Here is a 24,812-nt window from a genome sequence, read left to right as displayed (position 1 = left end):
GGATCAAACCATTTTTGTTTTCTGCTGCCCAAAAGCATTCTGGGACATAACACATCAGGTCATATTGCTGAATAATGCTTATGGGATACACAATCAAGGCAGGGATTGCTGTGATCTGAGAATATGTGGGTTGGGAACAGAACAACATAAGTGCAAATGATCCACTGAATTTTGTGTACTGTAAGCTGCACTAGTAACGCTTTTCGGATTTAGATCTTGTTTTATTAGGAAACTGTTTAGAACTGAAAAACTATGACTGACTGTTAAAGTACAAATATCTGACCGTGTTTGTAAATCACCTTTCTATTATCAGTTCCTTAGTGTATATTATCCCTCTCCTTGATGTTCCCTTCCTTAGAAAATTATCATAATTATTGTGGTGGTAATTATCCTGCTAGCAATTCTGGCCCTGATTATCGGTTTATCTCTGGGACTGAAGAAATGAGACCCTGAAGTTGGGCAAATGCACTTGTAAGTAGAAAACTTTAAAGTGAGGTGGGGAATCGTAAGAGCAGAGTTGTATTATAGATCGTAAGATTTCCAAATACCATAAAAATGCAGCTCATGCGAATACTAGCTGCTAATTAACATCAGTGGTTTTGGATGATGCATATCATAAGATGCATGTCATTAAAGGGGAACGCCAGACAGAAGTCTAATAGTTATTCATTAATGTACTGACTTGGCAATGGTATTTGTAAAATATTCATCCTGGTTCCTCTAAGAAACAATTCTCCAGGAAAGAGCCAGGAGGGGTTACATTACAATCATCATTATTTGGGGATTAAGAATACAAAATTACAGTATTGATTTTTTCCCCTTTAATTATTGTATCCATATATTACACGATGACAGTCACTTCTGATATTTGTATAATTTATTACATAATAATAAGGTTATTAGGCCACTTTGGACTTCTGTATCACTCCTCTGTGATTTGTAATTGCTAGATAATTACAAATCCAGATACTGTTACTTTTATAAGACATGTTTTTAGTTAGTGACTTGAGCTCTAAATTGAGTGAAATTAAAGCTGGCCAAATACATCAAATGTTGGTGTGTAGATGAACCATTTTATTGCTAAATAATCAAACTGGCGACCAATTTTAGGATATGTAGTGACACAATTTTAAATAACCTGACCTTTTAACAGTGAAACAGTTTGCACAAAAAACACAATAGAATTTCTACTTAATGTACATTAATTTAATGTCAGCCAAACCATTTTCAAATTTGCCCTATCACAAGATGTGGTTGGCTAGACTTGGCTGCCTTCAACCGTTGTCCACAGATATAACCATATCTGTACAACTTGATGGATAACCATCAAATTGAAGCACCCAGTCCTTAGACGTGTGGCCAACCCTAAGAGTCAGCAACATCTTTAATAACTGGATTTATTACAGGTCTAGAAATATATTGGCAGCTGTACTTAACTTGACAAGCTTTTAAAAAAATTTTTATTGGCTCTGGAACACATCAGAAATGTTATGTCTTTTGACACTGCTATAAGGAATGCAGGGCAAGTGAAGGAAGGGGGGGGGGGGGGGGGGGGTGTTGTAGGCTCCATGAAATCAGACACTAAAACTAAGAGGATTAGTTTGATATTTTTTTTATGTATATAATACATTCAGATCATATCCAATGCCATAGAAGTTGCAGTGATTTGAATATTTAGGGCCAGTCACTCAGGCTGATGCCTGGATCTCTGCAGTTTGGCCTCCGTCTGTATGGCTGTATTTCTTGCAAATTCAGCTGTTCGTCATTGCGGTCAAGCAACCAGATTGCATTGTGTGCGGCCTACTTAACAATATGTAAAAATGTAAGTGTCACTACTCAATTTATTCGATAATCACTGTGAATTGGGATACCCCCATCTCCATAATCACAATCATACATGAATAATAATCAAGAAACAGCTATCCAACTACATCTGTACACTATCTACTTTACATAGATGGCACTCGCCTGCCTCAAGCTTTACCATGTGTACATGCATTTGGATGTGAGTGGGGGTAGTCCATTCCATATGATCAGCACAAATGGGTTGTTTACCTATATGACCATATTTATGCAGATAGAGAAGCAAGGTCAAAGGATGCACACGAGGCATAATAATGTTTCTACACACGGATATGAGAAGTCACCTCAAAGATCTGTGGCCTATAAAGATGCAAGATAGTTTAATAAAGTTCTGTGCCCTTTATAAAAGGCACAGAACTCCTATAAAAATGTTGTAGGATGAAGAATATGTCTCTGTGTTTGGCTAGTACTGTCTTGTAACCCTTGTTCTTATTTGATCCCTAGTGTATCACTTCATCCATGACTCCTTATCCTTCAGTAGCAATTGATCCTAACTACCTCCCCAACCTTAACCTAGACTATTGCCCAGCTTCACTTGTGTTTCCCACCCATGGATGGATCCACATGCTGGCTTCCTGGAGAACTCTCCTCAACCCAGATCCCTGGAACCTCGAGGATGTGACAGGCCCAAGATAGCAGCAGAGATGATGTTGCTACTCTTGCCTGTGTTACATACCATTGTCCTGACAAGAGCGACAATTTTGTAATGCTTTAGAACCCAGAGGAAGGATGAAACTGACCAACTGCTGTATGCTATTTTTTTGTTGTGATTTTTTTTGGCTGCTCCTTATACTCCTTATTAACAACTACATGTGCCAAACTTCTATTCAATTTCCTCTTGCTGTGCCTTACACCTGGGCACTATTGTAAGACACAGCTATCTGCTATCTTCAGTACTTAGAAAAGTGTGATGGAGAAAGCTTTACTTCAGTTCTACTTTCCAGCATGATTGATTTGACCAAATATAAAATGTCTTGCTCTATTTTTTTCTCCAAATGATTTCTAACTACAGTAATCTGGGCGGTATTAATTGACATTGAAAACACCTTTTGGCTTCAATTAATTCAGTTCATGTTATTTTGCTTGGAGAAAATGAGCAAGCTATGCTCCAGCTAGTAAAAACATCTGGGAATGCTCCAATTACCTGAAGTGAAATTATATTTTTTATGCTTCCTTTAGTATAAGCTAGATACGTAAAGGCTTATTTAGTAATGTTGTGTAAATAGCAGAAATGTGCTGTAACCCAGAGCAGTCATCCTGCTTTAATTAGTCTAACTGCAATCAGACTGAGCAAAGCTGAACACCACTTGGTTGCTACGTGTAACAGCATGTGTGTTTTTGCTTGCAATATATTATTAAATGAGCCTGGCTATTTCAGTCTATATGACGTATCTGATCTGGTGCACGTGTGCTGAAAAACAAAGCCTGTAACAGAAACATTCCCTGCAGCATAGTGTACTTAAATAAGTGCTTCTATAGACCTCCATTACATTGTACCTAATGCGCTGCTGAACAATTTGATGCGTAGGGGAATGCAATGGTTAGTGTTGAAAAAGACATTTAAAAGGGACATCCCGATTGTAATATAATATATTTTAGTCATGGTGTTTTAAAATTGGGGAAAAACAAGCCTTAAACAGGAAAGTATACATGCCTAGCATTCTGAATAATAGTTTCAGAAATGCATTGAAACTAGATTGGAGATAACCTTGTGATCTATCGGGGGAACCATTTTTTCCTTATAGTACACTAGACTTTCTACCTGTATACCTAACTTTACACAAGTCATGGACAGGGCAAGGTAAAGTTCTGTTGTATGATAAATACATATATTTGTAAAAGTTATGTTCTATGCTGTTATTTAATACTGGGTCAACATGTATTTTAGGTTTGTGGGCCTATCATTTTCTTCATGATATATTATTTCCTATAATAGGAAACATAGTAACACTGGCCCTGTGAAGACACCGCCAATGTACTTCTCAGATCCTAAAGGGAATATGTAACGGATTCACAAGGGGTTCTGTTTCTCTGAAACTACCAGTAGACATGGAGGTATTATTGACACAACTAGCATTGTTAGCATTTTTGTAGCTACACATACCTGTTTAACAGCTTCCATGTCACATTGAGACAATCCTGTTCCTTGTATGTGTCCACGTAATGCTTGAGATTACACCATAGTAAAATATTAGTGGAACGTAGGAGTCCTCTGTTCCAGACACGGAAAAATATTCTTTAGAAAAAAAAAAATGATTGTGTGTTCAAGTTAGTTCATAAGTAATGCTTAGTAAAGGCAATACTTTTCACCATCTTCCATGATAGCTTGACCACTGGGTGGAGGCTGCCTTCTTGGCTCGAAATGCAATAGCTGTTCACAGGGAAAGCCTTAAAAATGGACTATTTAATGCACTTGAATAGTTATAGAAACTACATCTATAGGGCCACTGTTACTCTGCCATGCCCACTGCGGGAACTCTCCATAGTATCAACCACCACTGGACCTTGTCAGTATAAAAAAAAATGGACACCGCTCAGCCCTTGTTAAGAATATCTAACCAATTAATTTTTTAAATAATAATAAAGTGAACAAAGTCTTGATAGTAGTCCAATATGAAACAGGGAGTATTAAAGCAGCATACAGATTCATGATGTAGGGGCTTATTTAATAATATGGTGCAAAGGGCAATCAATACCCCTGTGCAGACAAATACTAGCAACCCATTTTTCCTAGTGTTGAGTACCTGGAAAATGACTCACTAATTGGACATGAAATGTTAACATCATGATTTTCTAATTATATCCATGATAAGCGGCAGGGGAAGGCAGTCAAAGAGCACAGAGATGCCAGTGTGTTGTCCCTTATCAACACAGATAACATTACTCATTTGTTTTTTGTACATTTTGTAAATATTGTAGAATTAACACCATGACTATATGAAGGAATATATCTTCTTGTTTGATCCTCTCTTTTTAAACAGAACATTGACTTAAAGTGGATCCATCACCTGAGGCAGCCATTTTGGTCGCTGAAATAATATTTTGAGAATGTGGCCTCTCAATTCACTAGGATGATTAACTACCTGATGAATAGAAGTCATGCCTCAGTGATGTTGCTGGTTCCTATCAAATTGACAAGCTTCATACTGGTTCACCCCAAAAATGCATGCCTCCACTGGATGTAGATGACAGGTCCACTTTAAGTATGATGGGGCAGTGTTAAGTAGATCTTATTCTTCCTTGGCCTTTGTTACAAATTTGAAATGGGACACATCAGGTCAAGTTCATTTGTTGTAACCATTTCAGAATTGTAACACACATAATTGGTTGCATCCACCGCTTACTGGTGTCTGGGCTTGACCACACAGGCATTTTTTACGCATTTTAGGGGTGTCTTGTACACAGGGAAGAGCGCTTGATGCGTGCTTCTATCGGATTTAAAAGAAAAACAATTCTAAACACAATGTTTTTTTCTTAATGAAATGACCGCTTACTCTTTATGGTTATTGCAAAAACAGAACACAAGTTCTTGAAACATTGGTAGCATTTAAAAGCATGAACTGAAAATGTCATTGTGGTCGAGCCCAAATATCATTGTTATTCCCTTTTGAGTCAAACTTTCCTTTTGAGTCAAAGTTTTCTTTCTGAAACTTTCCCTTCTCTGACCTCTTGCAGAAGAAGATAATGATTCTGATTTGCTGTGTAATCCTTATCATTATCACAGCATCAACAATTGGAGGAATCTTTGCCTGAGGTGAGGGTTTGGGGATAAATAAACACTGTATTAAGTAGCCAATAATACTTATCTAGAGAGATGTATATATTTTTTTTTATCGTAATCAAGTGCATAAAATATTTTTAAATTGTGTATTCCCTGTTACATGGTAGTGGATTACCTGTTTTATTAGTTTAGACCCCCGCATTGCTAAACTTGTAGAAAGTATTGTAACAGATGTCATCCTGTTTGATATTAACTATGTTTTATAAATGAAAGCAAAGGGTTATAGCATATATGTGCTGATTAAACATGTAGGTAAATATGCCTTCTTGTTTACTGTTATACGATGACTGGATTTCTTGTGAATACACCTTTTTGTCATTTTTTTTTCTCCTTTTGAATTAACAACTAAGATGTGGAATGGAAAAAAAACTGGATCATGTTATCAAGATTATGGAAGATAATGAATGTAAACAGACTGCACTGGATACTGAGTGACTTCATTAAAGAATCCATGAAAGATTGTTTGTCGTGTTTAATGGGGGATAGCAGGTGTCATTTTTGCATTCCATAGGGGTGAAGGCAGTGGTCCCTTGTTTCTACAAACTCATGTGGGATCACTATGAGCAGCTAGCACTGCTTAAAGCTACATTCAAACTCCAAAAATGTAATGAGCAGCGTCTCACAGTTGAAACACCACACAAGTAAAAACAATGGCTTTTAGTGTCGGACCCCTTTCCATGCAATTTACAAATGTTAAAAATGACTGTAAATCACATTTAAAATATTTCAATTGTGATGAGGCCTAATATTTCTCAACAGTTGAAGCACAACACAGCTCTATGTACCTGTAATTCATTCCTTCAACCTGCATGTTCTTAAAGTTATAGGGGCTCATTCTGACAAACGCACACATTGTGTTATTTAGAACAAGATTTTAGAAATAAGCCATCTCAGTATAATTGCATGCCATACTTAATGGCTGTATAATGTGAGGATCTAGAGATGTTTGCAAAACCATTTCTTGCTTAAATTATTTAACAAATACAGCCCAACTGACGGGTAGGTCACTTGATCAAATCGATGTTGCGCTCTCTGTTATGGTACAATAATCCCATGATACTACAGCAAGATATATTCTGGAACGTGAGTAAAATTAACATTGTACTTTTATTTTAATATTTTTAAACATTATCAAATTTTGAAATGTTAAATCCATGTTTTTTGTCATAAAAACTGTATTAATAAATGTCCAGTGATATTACTGTTATATTCTGTAAAGCATACTTTTTGTTTTCTCTTTATTGCTTTTTGATAGGAAGCAATGCCTTCAGTAAAGTTTATGCAAGAGACAGTACCTGATATAGGTGGAAACATATGAATGACATAAATGAGTTCTAGCCTCAGGTTTTAGTCAGTGGTGGCTTCAAGATTGGGTTGCGCTACATATAATTATATTAAAATACAGACCATGGAACACTTTTTGAGCACTAGGATTTTATAAGGCAGAGAGACAAATACATGTATAATAAATTCATCAATATTGTAATATCTCGACTTTTGCACATTTTGATCAAACAATGCCCATCTACTACACCAAGGTGACCCCATTCAAACAAGTGCCTACCCTAAGGGGAAGATTCAATTAGCCATGTTTAAAAGAACGTGGCTGTGCATTATTAACGTTGCTACGGTAATTTCTCAGTTTAATTTTGCTCTCAACTCTGAGCCACAAAAAAAAGAATCGGCAGAGATTAGGCTAATTAAATCTGCCCCCAACAGTCCATTTCTGAAGCAGTTTACATATCTAATTTGGCATATACCTAAATACATCGCACTAACTAGTAACCTCTGGATACGTAGATGGGGTGCTGGACAAGTTTGCTTAAAATGTGCATTGTAGAGGGATTTCCAGACATGTGGCTGTAAGATTTCATTATAAAGGATCAACCCAAAGGAAGGGAATAATAGAATGTGCTTATACAATACTTAAAAAGCAAACTCCTAAACCAAGTTATATTGTCTACTGCGATGTATGTTAAGTGTCTTCTAGGCCTGTGTTGGCTAACCTGTAACACTCCAGGTGTTGTGAAACTACAAGTCCCAGCATACCCTTCCAGCAATAAGTTGCTATATATTGGCAAAGCATGCTAGGACTTGTAGTTTCACAATACCTGGAGTGTCACAGGTTAGCCAACACTGTTCTAGGCAGTAACACCTGCAGGTTTTAGGTGGAAACTACCTGAAGACGAAGTGCACCATACAAAATGACAAAGGTCATGCTCCATCCCGCCCTCTCCGTTCTGCCTCTGACCGTCGCCTCTCTTCCCCCCTTATAACCTCCTCCCACGCGCGTATCCAAGACTTCGCCCGCGCTGCCCCCCTCCACTTGAACAAGCTCGCTCCCTCCCTCCATCAGAACTTCCCCTAATCTGTCCAGTTTCAAACGGGCCCTAAAAACCCACCTTTTTCTTAAAGCCTTTCTGTCTCCCACTTAACTTCCTACCTTATCTTCTGCCTCTGTCCCCCTACTCTCCCTCTCTCCCCTGCGTCTCTGTCTGTCCACCCCTCCCCTTAGATTGTACGCTCCTCTGAGCAGGGCCATCTCTCCTCCTGTTTCCACCACTTCTAACTCTGCTCTCCAGCTACTTAGCCCTCCTCCTCGAGGGTCCTCCACCCCACGTCCACTCTCGCTCCCTCCTCCCCCCTGGGGGTCTCCCTGTCCTCCGTGCCCTCCTTCTTGGGCCCCGTCGTTTGCGGATCCTCCCTCCCCCTTCCCCGCCCTCTCTGGCTGTGCATTGAGCTTGCTGAGTTGCTGTACTGTGCTGTCTCCCACTGTATTGTGGTTTTGTTTGTCTCTGTACGGCGCTGCGGATGCCTTGTGGCGCCTTATAAATAAATATTAAAAATAATAATAATAAAAGGAGTTCTCTGTCTATTAAAGGGAAAAAAAATTCAGATCCCCCAATCGATTAGACCAGTGGATCCCAAACTTTCTCACTTCGAGGCACCCCTAAGCCAAAATAATTACCAAGTAGTCCCCCGCCTTGCTTACCACCGGCCCTGGCCGCGACACCCCTGTGAGATTGCCGTGGCACCCAGTTTGGGAACCGCTGAATTAGACAATTTGCAATTATGGTTTCATATGCTTTATACTTCAAATAAGGCACCTGTAATTGCTGTGTATATAAATTTTTCTCCATGCTTACTGTTCCAGCTGACGCTGATATAAATTTGAATGGACTAGAAATTAACAGTTCACACTGCTGTGATGCTAATCCTATGATTTGCCTCTCACCTATGGTTCTTAGATTATAACTAGGCATTCAATGCTATCACTCATAAGTGATGTATTCTACCGAAAAAGACAGAAGAAACTTTAATGGCAAAAATGTGTAGACATGTCAAAGTGTAACTGCTGTAAATCCTCTTTCAAATTTGTATATTTACAGATGAAGACATAACAAATAATTTAGTCCACACCAAGTCCTAACGTTTAACACTTCTAATCTTATATGACAAGTAACACATTATAGGTTTAACTTTCATTTAGTTAACAAATAAGACATTAAGTTGTGTCAAGTACACCACATGATCAAGTTACTTGTAAAACTAACTTTAGCAACAAGTTATTTTTCTGTATTAATTTGAGGAATGTTGGCCAATTGCTCCTTACTACACTGCTTCAGGTCATTGACGTTTGAGAACATTAGTCTATGCACAAATCTCAACTGGGGGTGTTGAGGGAAGGACTTTAACTTGGCCAATCAAAGACCTTGATTCCCATTTTCTTCTGGCATTTTGTTTTTGATAGAATGCTGGTGTTAACTCATTTTCCTGTTCTATGATTACCTTTTTCACAAATTAATTATTCATGTTGGCTTATTTATTGTTGAATAATTGACCAAGTTATATCTGTGTCACATAAGATTAGATTTCACACATGAGGGCTAGATGATTAATAATTATGTCCTTATATATTAACACACGTGTAAGAGGATGCACTTTTTCTTTTTCTGGTTTATGTAATTTTTTTTATTGGCAGCAAAAAAAAAATGACATAATTCCTATGTATGTATTGTTAGTACCAGTTTTGTATAATATATTCAAAAGCAATGAAGTACCAAAAAAAACATTCTCAAATGTGTCAGCTATGATTCAATTTCAGGAAAAATGACTTATTGTCTGTGCTACATAGTTCCCTGTATCACACTGATATTTACAAACACTGCTCAAAGGTGCAGATCTGCACCAAAATAACCAGACATTTGCTTTCATTGTGTAACAGTTAGCCCACATAAGTTTATTTTATTCGTCTTTAAAAATAGCAAGGCAGGTACCCTTTAACCATATATACAATAATCATTTTTATTTTAAACATTTTTTTATTTATGGTAAAAAATATAATACAACAGGAGTTGAGTACATTTGGAAATGAGCGCATAATTAAGAGAGCTCTGTCCAACGGAGGGAAAAGTACTTATTCTTATTGAGCATAAGAAAGGTAAGAGCTCTGGAGAACCCAGAGACGTATGTGTGGCCGCTTCCCTGTCCAAATGAATTTGGATGTTTTGGGTTGTAGAAATTTGACAACATAGGGGAAGGGGGATTTTCAAAAGGGAGGGTTTGGAAAAGGTAAAATAGTTTAGGAAGTATATTCATTTTGACCGCAGTGATGCAACCTTTCCATGAGATAATTTGATGGGACCAAGTAGACAAATCTGATTTTATTCTGGATAGGGGGTGTGGGTAAAGTTGGCTTAAAAAAAGCAGGGAAAGATTTTTTGTCAGGTAGATGCCTAAATATTTAATCTTTTAGAGGTGCCAAGTGAATGGAAATGTGCGATCTAAAATTAGGTCATCAGGTTGTGGAATATAAGAGTCTAGGTTCATCGTTTTGGCAGAATTGATTTTTTAGCCCGTAAAGTGCCCATATGTGTCCAGTTCGGAAAGAAGGGGGGGAGGGGGCTGGGTGGAATATGCTAATGAGGACATCTGCATACAAGAGAATCTTAATTTTCTGTAGAACTGACCTGAATGCCTGAGATGGATTGGTTAGCACGTATTCTGGCAGCTAGTGGCTCAATTATAAGTGCAAAAATTAGAGGAGAAAGGGGGCAACCTTGACGAGTGTTATTAGCAATTGTGAAGGGCTGTGAGGTAAGGCAGTTAGCTGAGACGGTAGCGGAAGGAGACCGGTAAAGAACCGAGATGCCTGTTAGGAACCTGCCAGAGAAGCCCATCGAGCTACAATAGTAATTTTTCTTTGCCATCTTCCTACAAATCATTATCTCCTTTTTCAAACCTTGGAGGGAAAACAATTATGGCTGACAGACATGTGATGGTAAAAGCGGAGGATGTCACAGTGCAAAGAGTAGTTTGAGCTGAGGAGGAGGAGGGATGGGGCGGGGGGGGCAAAGCCTATCTGCACAGTATAAGTACCATGTGACTGTGGTTGCCATGGTAGTCACATAATACTGTGGAAAATTTGCACAATTAACAATCATTAATAGTCTGAAGAAAAACTTTTGGGTAGTGGGGGGGATAGAATACAGCCTGTCACAGTGATTTGTGTTTGCATTTTGGACAAAATCCTGGTGATGCAAGTAATCAATCGTGGTCCACTCCAACAATGGATATACTGTCATCAATGCCATTAAAGAGAAGTCTCTTATTATTCTATAATTATACAGCAGCAACAGTCTGCAGCACCATATAATCAGGGAAACAAATTAAAAGCAAGTAAGGTCGCCAAAATGAAAATCTGATTTTGATATACATCAAGGGCTGCCTTACGGAGCTAAATGATACACATGAAATAGTTCGCTAAATATACCAGCCAAACCCTCTTTCTTCTGCAGCAGTTTGCCATGTTGGGGAAAAGCGCTTCTCAGCTTGGCAGACTTGCTATAAAGAAATGCAGTGCGTTGGCAGATTCATACACAGGGGAGGACCAGTAATATCACAGTTCATAAATACCTAAATAATCTGCTTTTAAACCTGTATTAGATCCCATCAGGAAACTGAGATGTGGAAGAAGTTGCAGCTGTCTAGGGGGGTGAAGATGTACTCTTACTTTTTAAAAAAAACTTCAGTGGAATATTAGAGTGACTCTAGCAGGGGTGGGCAAACCTGTCCTCAAGGGCCATATCCAGTTCATGTTTTTAGGATTTCTTTAATCATGTACAGCTGAGTTAATCTATTTGGCTGGGTCAGTAATTATCCCACCTTTTTCTACAGACAGAAATCCTAAAAACATGAACTGGATATGGCCCTTGAGAACAGGTTTTCCCACCCCTGCTCTAAAGCATATATTTTTAACCTCTTATGTTCAGATCTGAAAGATTTCAATTTTGGGTCTGTATGGTCTATTAAACATATAAGGAAATATGGCCCATTTAACAACTGCCACTTATTCTGAGTTACTTAAAGCAAATTCTTATTGTGTTATACTTTGTGTTTTCCCCTCTTCTGGAAAGTGTTTAACTCCTGATGAAGGGATACTGTGTTTTTATTTCTTCTGAACATTGTATTTGCTTAGATTGGATTTAGACGTTGTTAATTATGCTGTGCTACCTCCAACCACTCTTTTGAATGCAGACTATCTTGTCCTGACTGCAGACAAGGTACTCTATAAAGATGTTGAGAGGAAGAGAATAAATAACCATAGTTGGAAAACACCAAAGCAGTATTTTAATCGTTTGCAGAGATTTTATAGGTTATATATGTTGGTAGATAATAAGGTAGCATAACAGTCTTCATTTTGTCTTTGTTAAATGCCTTAACATAGGAATGTTTGTTCACCTTAAAACTCTCATACGCGATTTTTCAGACAGAGCTTGCCCCAATATCTGCCCTTGTAATGAAGGTCATATGGACTAAGATACTTCCTGCATCCCATCATATTACGTGATATTATTCGCTCAAAGGTCCATGGGTTCTGGTTGTTTTTTATTCTCTCTTCCAGTTCCTCTCGGGACTGTCTCAGAGTTTCCCTGCTAACAGCTATTGCTGGAAATGGAAGTTTCTTGGCCACTTGTGTCAGCATTGGCAACACTTCTGCGAACTCACAACGGCCTCCCACTTCCAAGATAAGCTGGTCAGCTTTTATTGGGGTGACATAATGATCCACGGCTCCTTTCCCCCCTCCCATACGCTGACCAAGTCCTTTTCGCGTAATGGGCTTGTTGGGGGCTTCTATCAGCCAGTTGCTAAAGGTTGTTCTGGAGTCAAATTTGCGATTTAAGGTCAAGCGCATCATTTCAAAGTGACCCCAATGTAAGTAACCCCCTCCTAGAGCCTGTGTAAAAAAACACAAAAAAAAAAAAATTCTCAAAATGATGTAGTCAGTTTATTTCCAAAATAACATACAGTACCAAACAATGATCAGATAAAAGGATAGCTTCTCTCATATTAAAACTACAGTTTAACGTTAATATTTTAAAAAAAAAAAAAAGTAAATATAATCCTAATAATAAATTCTCTCAAAATACAGAAACATTTCAGCACCCATCTAGAAACTGGATTCTACAATAGAGCTGGGACATTTTAGTTATATGGAGAGGGATATAAAAAGCACATCTCTAAAGCAGGATATAACAATTTGAAGCATGGTTATTTACATATAGTCAGTATAGAAAAACTTTAAACTATACCATTTCACTTCCCCCTCTGTTAGTGAACTACTGTACCAGATCCTGTAATTTTTCCTACTGCAGTTTATAAACTACAAGTGAACATCCAAAATGCAAAAAATTGTATATATCAGAAATGTATATTTTTTTTATTAAGATTTGTCCCTTCCTCTAGAGCAGTTCACTAGATCCATCACTTTCATTGGCCAAGGGCAGAGAGATCCTGTCTTGGGCCAGGTAGGTATGTTTGTTGGCCAGGGAGACATGTCCGCAGCATTTAATGAAGTCTTTTCTCCCTCTTCTGTTCACATAGATACAACAGCCCCAAATGGAGTAAATAAGGTTCACCTGCGTTACATATTTCATTATGTGGCTATTTTCATGGAATAAGTCTTAAAAGCCGATTATGCAGTTGCAACCACAGCCCCTAATCAGACAGTTCTCGCTGTCCATACTGACACAGATCACATTCAAATACAAAACAACTTTTTCCCATACCCACAGCTCCTAAAGGCTTCCTCTATCTATTCAGAGAGACATAAAGATGCATAAATCTTCCTTCTTCACAGGTACAGGTCTGGTTGCATTAAGGAGTGGACTCATTTATGGTACTCCAGGAAGGATTTGTGTAGGTGCAGCGTGTTAATGAACAGGAGTGATAAATGTCTGATTAGGGTCAGTGTTTATTTAAAGAAAAAAAAGGGGGAGCCAGAGACTGGTATTGCAGCTCTGCACAGGTAGTTCACCTGGATGTACATGGACAGAGAATTACTGTAAACCTGCTATGCAAGAATTCCACTTATAAACTTACCCACCAACAAATGTACCCCTCAAGCTACTAAAGCCCCCTTTTAACGTGAAAATTTGAGATAATATGTTGCATTCAGGTAAGAATGGCACTCATGATATCTAGGATGGACGCAGTGTTCGCCTTGCAATTATCCTGTTGCAAGATGTAATTTATTTACCAAAATGCCATACTCTCCTTCATGGAAGTCTCGCCCCTCTTTTGCAGGACCACGGATATCATTCAAGTTCTTGGGGGCTTTCACTACTTTAACGAGATCGGGAACTTTGTTCAAGAAACGGAGTTTCGGTCGTTCCTTCATACTGACCCCTGCAGAAACAAAACAATACTATTAAAGATGGTTGAACTAGTATAAAACTAGCATAACAATAGCTATAACAGCCCACGTGACTGCAACTTGATGTACTTAGGACCTAGATGGAAGCAGAGGACCTAAGGACCAACTCCATCTGGCTGCATATTGAATGTAAAAAAAAACCAGATTGTGCAGCTAAGGAGAACAAAGGCAACGTGCATACACCACTTACTTTTGGACAGAGCATACAAGAACAAAGTGTTGTTTTTTTTAGTGAATATTACAAGCAGTTCCATTTTGAGAATATATATATATATATATATATATATATATATATATATATATATATACACACACACGACCACTACAAGGTAGGGGTGATATAAAAGCGTTGTGCTGCTGAATAAGACTCAGTTTGGCCATAAAGATCAGCCTCCATAGTGTATTTATCAGTATACACAGCAACAAGACAAAACCACTTAAACAAAAACACTTGTCAAAATGTAAGACCCCCCCAAAAGCACCCCTCATATGCAGCCTTCAAGCTGGTGACACTCCACCATGGTCTATCACTCGCTCTTCGCCACTTCATTCTTTTAGCACTGCAGGCTGTGAAAGACTATTGAGCCACATGTTCTAAGTGTTACCAAAAGGTAAATTTGAAGTGAATCCAGTCATTCAATCATGTGCCATCTTTATTATACAGCTAACCTTTGCCAACCATTTCAAAATGGTCCACTGCTTGCAGTCCTTCAAAGACTTTGGGACTCTGAAAATGCAGTGGATTAAGATGTGGTCATAAGGCGAGGGAGGATACAAGAGGATAGGAGAGTGCTTGAAGGAATAATCCATCTTTGTAGATTTTTTTCCCCTTCACAATTAAATGTTATAGACCCATAGGGTCTATTTTGTTTATACAACCCCTTACATAGCATACATCACTGGTTAGATACACTCTATTAGAGAGTAGCATAACTAAATATAATCAATATTTATAGCCCTTTATTTGTGATTGCATTTGGTGGACTATTTTCCACCTTCAAGATGGGGTTTTGTGCATCCTGTCTCAACACATTCTACTACATGGGTAGGTGTTGTAACTTGCTTCCATCGTGTTGGATCCCTCCTCCTATTTAGTGCTGCTTCAGTATCAGATGAGGAATTGTTCACTTGCAGAACCCTTCCCCTCTACATCTCCTGGAGAAGAACCAGAAACCATCTAGAACAATTAACTATTGACAAACACAAAACAAAACCTGTGTATACTATATTCCCTGTATAACAGTGAAAACTAATTACTGTTGTGTGTTGCAATGGTCACGGGGTGAATGACTTACAAAAAGATGTGGAATTTATTTTATTGCTCAACTCACTGCTAAAATCTGGGAGGGGTTCGTATGTCCGCAGTCCAGCTGTGACGGCTTTCTGTGTGTTTGAGACACATCCTGAAGAGAGAAAAAAAAGTACAATAGTAGAATGGTGTATTAGTGATTTAAGTACAGATAATCTATTCTGATAAAAGACTATTAATACTGGTGCTGGGACAGGGAACAAAATACATTTTCATTGGGCAACAAACCTCCCCTTACAATATTTTCATTCTAGTGGAGTGTCCAGATAGTTACATTGGGTTTTGGAAATTAAATTTCCCTGGAAGTCTACTTTCCAAAGGTGGCAGCCAGCAAAAGTGAAGAATAATTACATTACACAGATAAGAGTAAATATACAGCAGAGAAACGGTTTGTTTTTTTGGGAGGGGAGGGGGGGGGGTGGAGGAAAAATGCCTCGTAAAAAGTATTAGCGAGACATTTTGGTAACATGTTTTGAGGGACAGTGTGTAAAAATATGAAAGTATGACTTAGAGCAGTGGTTCCGAAACTGTGCGTCGCGGCTCCTTGGGGTGCCACACCGATCACACAAGGATGCAACGGTCAGGGCCAATGGTACCAAGCAGTCCCCTGCCTTGCTTAATTATTTTGGCTTAGGGGTGTCTTGAAAAAATTATGGAGGCCCCAAGGGTGCCTTGAACTGAGAAAATGTGTGATCCACTGGCTTAAGGTAAGATGAGAGTAGACACAGGAAGTTTATTTATAAAAATGTATGAAATGTTTAACCTTACACATTGGAGACAATTGTTCAAAACATATATCCACCCTAGCCCCAATGGACTGTCTTTAGACAGCGGTGTTTAAGAGGCAATGAGGTGAGAAAGCACAGATAAATAAGGGGAATATAGGAGGAACTCTGGCATGTTTTTTTGTAAAATATAAAATCCGTTTTTCTAAATACACACACATATGGATAAATTCATAGTTCTTCACTTAAATCGGAGCTTTAATCAACAAAAGTGTCAAAGCAGTGTGTGCCAATGGCCTTGCCCTGAAGGTCACAAACTGGCAAAAACATTGCTTGAAACTGTGGATTAAACCTCATTTATGACTATAGACCCTACACCATTATTTACAATATATCCTCTACTTTTAAAACTGACAGCCCCTCAGTGAATAATGTACAAAGTCAACAGTACCCGATCACAGACTGAAATTTCATATCGGGTGCATTTCTACTAATCCAATTCAAAGAGTGGCAGATTAAAGAGAGTTACAAAGTACTATCTTTAATTAAACATCTGCAGGGTGGAGAATGTACAGTTATAGGCGCAGGGACAAGATAATCTGGAACTGCGAGAGTCCTGAACCCTTCTAAATTAAGACTTTTCTAGCTTGTACCACCTGAGTTTATGACTCATGTGTGCTGCATTCTATTTCTGTTTCTAATTCCGTTTCTTAGTTTATCAACCCGTTTCCACTGTCTTTCTTCACATCTCTGTCTACGTCACTTGCCTGTTCTATAGGTTTTCCCATGTGCATAGCACCCAATTTTGTCAGGACTGGTCCGATTCTTGATCTCAGAAATGGGCACTGCCTTTGTGGAAATGGATTGAGACTTGAAGGCAAAGTGGGTGTGGTTGGACATGGCTTGGGTGAATTCAGAAACGGGGGTAAATGTATCATCCTGTGATTTCTGCAAGTCGCCAGAAATCAGCGACTTTACAAGCTATAGCCGCTTTAAATTTTCACTGTAAAGTCGCTGATTTCTGGCGACTTGCAGAAATCAGAGGATGATACATTTACCTCTTGGAGAATTAAAATGTTCGGAGACATGAATGCGTCTTATCTACTCTCTTTGTCATTGTACAGTACTTTGTAAAGCTCCAGCACAAGATGAACAGTCCAGATTGGTGTTGGTTGGAGTGGCAAGCCCCATTCTATCAATGAAGTACAGGAGAGATTAAAGATTAAGTTAATATCATAAGCCATCATATATTTAACACAACATTTTACAGAGTTTAATAACCCCTGGTAACATACATGCAAATACAAACTAAAACAATCCACAGTTTAGAGTAAAAAATAGTCCTGCAGTAATCAATTGATAGCCCCTTATTTATATGTGTGCATGCCACTTTAACAAACTCCCCCCAATCCTTGATATAAGCAAAATGAAAGTCACCCAGGGATCCCAAATGGCTGGAAGCTTAGAGGCATCTCCCACATCAGGTGCAACCAGTTTATGGTACAACTTAAACCAGGACACACAAGTAATCATACTGCATATCTATATAATAAACATGAAGGCTTGCCAAATGCAACTGAACGAAATGTAATACAGGATGTGTGGAATTATTGTTTTCTCTCTCGGCCTCTTTCAGCTGTGACCGACTACTACAACCAGACCCATTTCTGATTTAAACTTTCACTCCTTTAATATTATTATTATAGTAGATTTGTAAGGTGCCAGCGTGCTCTGCAGCTCCGTATAGAAGGGAAAACAACCGACAAGGTAGACAAAATAAATGGAGACATGAAAACAAATGGTGTGGAGGACCCTGCTCATTAGAGAGCTTACATTCTAAAGTAAAGAGGGCACAGCTGAAACAAGAAAAGGCTCAGAGTGGAGATTGGGATACTTGTGAGGGTGCATTAATGTGAATAGTGTTATCGAGGATAAGGTCACCTCTAAAAAAAAAAAAAGAGATGGTTTTCAAAGAGCATTTAAAGATTTGAAGGCTGTGGGAAAGTATGATTGAGCGTGGAAGGGAATTCCATGTTTTTTTAAATTTACCAGCAATTCAATTCCATTTTTAATGCTACTTTTTATTATGAAACGGTCCTCTCGCACTCCAGTAGAAGGTCTAATGAAAGTATAGGGTGTGCAAGAGGCAGCCGCATTAAAAGCTATTCAATTGTTTTTTAACACGGGGGTAAAACAGGCAAATATGCTGTTTTATCTCGCACCTCCTTGGAGTGTGTTAAAAATAAAAAAACCTCTGAAAAGTATTTGAAATCATGTAAAAATGTTGAAAAAAGTTAAACTTATGTTTATCACTAATGCCCAACTTGTGTAAGTTGAAAATCACTAATTATTATATTTATGAATGTTTTTGGTACAAATATGAATGTAGTAATGTGTTTTGACATGGTATAGATGATTGTATGTTAAAAAATAGTTCAATTAAAAAAATATACTAAAGAAAGTGCTTAAATGTAGATATTATCAATGTGTAATTCAATGTAATGTATGGAAATGCAAAACCTTTTTTTTTTTGTGTTCTGCATGACCGCGTTAAAACTCCCCTAAAATCTTGCAAACACAATTTTTAATGCGCGGGGACAGCGTTCCCACCTTTGTCAATAGAATTGCACGAGTTTTCCCGCTGCGTTAACTCAAAACGGTCACTATTGCCGGCAAAAACCCACAGGATTTTTTTTTTTTTTTTAACATGGCGGGGAAAAATAAAATCTCACTAACAATTGAATACCCCCCCAAGGCTGTGGGCTTGGGAGACTGAGGAAATTGTGGGGTTATTGACAGTGAGGGAGATTTCAGGGCAGGTGGTGACTGGCAGGAGGGACATGTTGAGCTTTATGTATTATTGGGACATCCATGTGGATATAGCAGAAAGACCGCTGGTTACACGAGATAGTATAGAATAGTGTTTCCCAACCCTAGTCCTCAGGGACCCCTAACAGTGTATGTTTTCCATTTCTCCTTGCTGGAGCACAGGTGTAGGTATTAATGACCGACACATTGTAACAGATCCACAGGTGGTATAATTCTCTCTTGTGACCTGGAAAACCTGCACTGTTAAAGGTATTTGAGGAATAGGGTTGGGAAACACTTGTATAGAAGGAGAGAAGTCAGGGAAAGAGATATAGATTTGGGTATCATAAGTAATAAGACAATGGTCACAAGAAAAGTTAAAATAAACCATATGTGAGGTACGAAGTGCATTTTACTCAGAATGACTATTGGGGAAGATTAACACATAGCTCACAAATCAATTTAATTTTTAATATGTCTCTTGAGGAAGTCATTTTATCGGAGTAGGCCATATAGCCCTTAAAATATATTGGTCTACAAAAAAAAAAGGCCGTTAACATACACTGTTGATCAGTAACCCGAAGACAAATTGCTAAAATACCACGTTTCTCAGTTCGGTCTCTTGTTACCAGAAGTAAGCACTGCACCCGTGCTGGCTATCCATACACGGCTGATGGGAACAGCACGGATAAGGCCGGTGGTCCCCACCTTGCAGTAAAATACGACGGAGCCCCGTCAGACGACTCCATTGCCCCAGCGCCATCACGGGTAACAGAGAGAATCCTATATAACGATCACACAGTCACCACCATCTTAGTAAAGGATGTGACATCATTAACCTGGGAAAAGAAAACCGATGAAGGTCAACGTATCAATCAACGAGATAGTTCCGGTTAATGGTACTGAAAGAACTCCGCCCCCTACTGGCAAGGAGGATAGTAGCACCTGTCTATTGGTAACTTTTCAATTGACGATCATGCATGTGTTGTGTTTGCTACAATTGTTAAAGACATATCAAGGAATGCAATTACACTTTGTTTTGAAACAAATATATAATTAATTTCCCCAATTAAAATATAATCAGTATAGAATGATCATTAGCATATACACATGGTTTGACCAGACCTGTTAACCTGACTCCTTTTCACATTGCAATAATACTGAAATTCAGAAACAGTAGAAAAGTAGTCAGTTTGGCAGGTATGCATGACTCCCAAATTTCAGTAAGTCCTCCATGACTCCCGGAAAAGTAGGTTACCCTCCTGTATCCCACCCGATCTTCTTGCAGAGTGGGCAGGTCAGGCAATGATGATGTGTTTGCTGGAAATCATGTCATAATGTCCCCTCTGAGTGATGACACAAATAACGTCATTGCACATCGGTGGGCCAAGCAATGATAATGCAAAGCACATTGTCACACCCTCCACTTGTCCCTTGGACCTCCACTGGCCCTACTGTGAAGTGTCTTCACTGCTTATTTTACTGCATATACCTAGACTTTTTATGGACTAAGCACTAACACTCGTCTTCAGTTTCCTAAAGTCACATGTATACATATCTCCCAAATTTCCTGATTTAGACAGGACAGTCCTATTGTGATGGGACTGTCTCGCCATCCTATGTAAAAAGACTTTTGTCCCGATTTGAGGACAATTAGGATATTAAGCGATCAGCCACAATATTAAAACCACCTGCCTAATATTGTGTAGGTCCCTCTTGTGCTGCCAAAACAGCTCTGACTCATCGAGGCATGGACTACACAAGACCTCTGAAGGTGTCCTGTGGTATCTGGCACCAAGCCATTAGCAACAGATTCTTTTAAGTCCTATAAGTTACAAGGTGAGTTCTCAATGCTCAGACTTGTTTTCCCAGCGCAATCCACAGATACTCGATTGGATTGAGATCTAGGGAATTTGAAGGCCAAGGCAACACCTTGAACTCTTTGTCATGTTCCTCAAACCATTCCTGAACAATTTTTGCAGTGTGGCAGGACACATTATCTTGCTAAAAGAGGCCACTGCCATCAGGGATACCATTGCCATGAAGGGATGTACTTGGTTTGCTACAATGTTTAAGTAGGTAATACATGTCAAAGTAACATCCACATGAATGCCAGGATATAAGGTTTCCCAGCAGAACATTGCCCAAAGCGTCACACTGCCTCCGCCGGTTTGCCTTCTTCCCATAGTGCATCCTGGTGCCATATCTTCATCAGGCAAACAACTTACACGCACCCGGCTGACCACATGAAGTAAAAGAAAAAGTGATTCATCAGATGAGGCCACCTTTTACCATTGATCCATGATCCAGTTCTGGCGTTCACATGCTCATTGCAGGTGCTTTTGACTGGTCTGCAGCTTCGCAGCCCCGTACACAAGAAGCTGCCATGCACTGTGTCTTCTGGCACCTATCTATCATAGCCAACATTAACTTTTTCAGCAATAAGTGATACTGTAGTTCTTCTGTGGGATTGGACCAGATGGGCTAGCCTTCGCACCTCATGCACATCAATGAGCTTTGTGTGCCCATGACCGGTTATCCTTCCTTGTGCCACTTTTGGTATGGTACTAACCACTGCATACCAGTAACCCCCCACATAACCTGCTGTTTTGGTAACGCTGTGACCCAGTCGTCTAACCATCACAATTTGGTCCTTGTCATAGTCATTCAGATCCTTTTGCTTGCCCATTTTTCCTTCTTCCAACACATCAACTTTAAGACATGACTGTTCACTTGGTGCCTAGTATATCCCACTTGACAGGTGCCATTGTAACAAGATAATCAATGTTATTCACATCACTTGTCAGTGGTTTTAATGTTGTGGCTTTTCGATGTATGTCCCACTGAGTGATGCTCCAATGATGGGCGGTATGACTATATTTGATCAAGAACACTCTCTTATTCATTCATTATGACCTGGCCCTTTTGGGTACCATGAATCAAATCACCATCTCTTCTTGCTGCTATCACCAAGTCACACTCTGGTGCTGGCTACTTATAGAAAGCAACCGTAGCACTGGCTAAGATTGCATTTCTTATAGTGAACTCAAGCAAATAAGAGTTCAATAAAGTCTATATATTTTAATGTTGTAACTGATGAGCACTAAGTCTTCATCCATAGATGTTGGCACTGTGTATGGTATTATTATTATTGGTGACCTGAGATTACCAGGAGTTGGCAGGTAGGACATTTACCCATCTGCAAATCTATATCCTGAGAGGCATTATAGTTAATGTTTGAAAATACTAAATTAGCCATGATCCAAATATTACCCTAAACTTCCATCCCAAGTAATCCCTAAAAAAACCACAAAAAACACAAAAACCAAACAAAGCCTAAAACTAAACTCAAACCTTATGTGAAAACCTAAAGCTAATAACTTGGGCATGTGGCTGCCTCTCTCTGAGTGGTTTCACCTAATAGACATCAACTAGTTTAACTTTTACTGTCTGGTCTGATACTAAACTTGTAAAGTTCTGGACAAAGTTGACAGCGGTGGGTTTATATAATCCAATAAACAGTAGGAAGAAAAAGAAAGTTCTGATATAGAATCACACATTTATGTACCAGTACATAGACTCATTCTCAACCCATACTTGCCAACTTTTTAAATCTGTACTTTGGGAGATAGGAGTACAGATCAAGTGACAGAGGGTAGGAGGGGGCGTGGCCATGCCATTACATCACTATAGCCCCGCCCCTACCATAAAAAAAAAATCACGGTATTGAATAGTGGGGGTGTGGCTTAATGATGTGATTAAGCCACGCCCCCTGCTATTCAATGCCGTGAATTTCTGCATTTTATAGGGTACGGGAGGTTTGCCTACTCTTCTAGGAGTCGGGGAGGACTCCCTAAATTTTGGGAGCCTCCCGTAAATTCCAGTATGTCTCAACCTTATATTCTCTAGCATAATTACATTAAAATTAATACATTTTATTTCTTTATTTATTACAAAATAAAATCTCATTTAGTATGATATTATTGTAATACCCTGCAAATCACAGGTATATTACTGTATGCCCTCATTCAGAATACTATAGTTCCCCAGAGTGGCTCTGGGAAGTTAAATGCAAATTGTGCTGGTCATTCTTTGGTGGACAGACTGCAAACTACAGCCCAGGCTGCTCTCTAGAGCCCAAGAATGTATTCGAAGGCTTCAGAGAGATTCTTGGGAAAAAGGGTAGGAGCCAAAAACGCACTTGCTAGAGAGAGAAGTGATATGTGTGGCTGCTGGGTGAACTAATGGAGGATCTTCCCATAAATAGCCGCTGAATCTATGGCTGAATTGTTGTCCTGAGGGATGGTTGCAGCCAGCCCAAAAAGAAGCACCTTTGTATAGGAAAAGACCTAACTTGCCACTGCCCATGAGATGTCTGCAGGACTCATATGAAGACAGTTAAGTTTCTTTTGCTTTGCTATGTTCAAGTTATTTAAGTGAGACATCAAACTATGTTATTAAAACCTCTGACCGGGTCTGTAATATTGCTATTGAGAAGTATTATAGCACTGGCTAAAGGAAAAATTTGTTCCAGCCAATTTGATGGGGAAGTGGAACATGTAATGTGATGGGGGGGGGGGGGGGTGGGTAGAGCATGTAATGTGATGAGGGGGAGTTGGTGCATGTAATATGATAGGGAAGTGGTGCATGTAATGTGATGAGGGAGTGGAGCATGTAATATGATGGAGGAGTGGAGCATGTAAAATGATGGGGGAGTGGAGCATGTAATGTGATGAGTGAATGAAGCATGTAATATGATGAGGAGGGGAAGTGGAGCATGTATTGTGTTAGGGGAGTGGAGCATATAATTTGATGGGTAAGTGAAGCATGTGATGAGGGGAGGCGGGGAGTGGTGCATGCAGGGCTGCCAAGAGGAATTCAGGGCCCCGGTACAACAAATTCATGGGGCCCCCCTTATAGTTGAGTAAGTAAAAAAAAATTGCGCCGTCAATTTTTCAGGGGTGTGGTCACACGATTGGGGGCGTGGCTATGTGCCATTGGGGCGTGGCTAGCACATCAAAATCACTAGGTCCTGAATTCACCGGACCGTGACATTTGTACAAGCACTCCTGACTTTCAGGACATCTAGCACCCTTGTGTAGTATAGGAAGAATGCAGTGTGTACAAAAAGAGTTCAGTCTTGGCCTGCGCCCACTGGGCTCACCAAACACTCACCAAACATTGGCATTGTCCCTACTAGAATCACAACATTTCACACACTATGCTGCTCTGTCCTACCTGTTCTTCTCACTTTTACTACATGTGGCTGCTGGTTTCATTAGTTGCGGCTTGTCCGGATCCTGGAATGTTGGAGGACCTATTTGGAAAAAAAAATGGCTACATTTAGAAAATTACAGCCAGTCCCACCGTTAAATCAATAGCATCCATGATTAATAATTAGGCCTTCCTCCAGCCCCAACATTAAAATAGTATTCCCATTACCCCGCAAACAAAATAGCAACCATTAATTAGCCACCATCTACCTCACACACACTACATTGCCAAAAGCTCCGTGCCATCACACACACATTACTGTGCCCCTTTATCATCACCACGCTAAGACCCCTTATGATCACACTGCGCCCTCCATGCTGCCTTTGCCCCTTTCTT

At 39.3% G+C, this 24,812-nt stretch overlaps 2 protein-coding genes across 8 annotated transcripts in view; one reads left to right on the top strand and one right to left on the bottom strand.

Moving 5' to 3' along the window:
- Positions 1-6,104, top strand: part of STX3 (syntaxin 3) — a 38,583-nt gene extending 32,479 nt beyond the window's left edge. For 2 of the 7 annotated variants that reach the window (XM_075216980.1, XM_075216977.1), the window contains 2 exons: positions 359-471; positions 2,308-2,439. In XM_075216980.1, coding sequence (XP_075073081.1) covers positions 359-445 — 87 coding nt within the window. In that variant the 3' untranslated portion in view covers positions 446-471; positions 2,308-2,439. Of the gene's footprint in view, positions 1-358; positions 472-2,307 lie in introns of all 7 variants that reach the window. The other 5 variants (XM_075216979.1, XM_075216978.1, XR_012693392.1 and 2 more) reach the window with 4 other exon arrangements.
- Positions 6,105-12,195: 6,091 nt separating this feature from the next.
- Positions 12,196-20,059, bottom strand: MRPL16 (mitochondrial ribosomal protein L16). The gene is made up of 4 exons (XM_075216974.1): positions 19,911-20,059; positions 15,692-15,763; positions 14,184-14,332; positions 12,196-12,881 (listed from the first exon to the last, which is right to left on the bottom strand). The coding sequence occupies exons 1-4, from the start codon at positions 19,963-19,965 to the stop codon at positions 12,396-12,398; spliced, it is 762 nt and encodes a 253-aa protein (XP_075073075.1). The 5' UTR covers positions 19,966-20,059; the 3' UTR covers positions 12,196-12,395.
- Between the last annotated feature and the right edge of the window lie 4,753 nt (positions 20,060-24,812).

The sequence above is a fragment of the Mixophyes fleayi genome, chromosome 6 (genome assembly GCF_038048845.1).
Source record: "Mixophyes fleayi isolate aMixFle1 chromosome 6, aMixFle1.hap1, whole genome shotgun sequence".
NCBI classification, from domain to species: domain Eukaryota; kingdom Metazoa; phylum Chordata; class Amphibia; order Anura; family Limnodynastidae; genus Mixophyes; species Mixophyes fleayi.
This window is presented reverse-complemented; position numbering and strand designations above follow the sequence as displayed.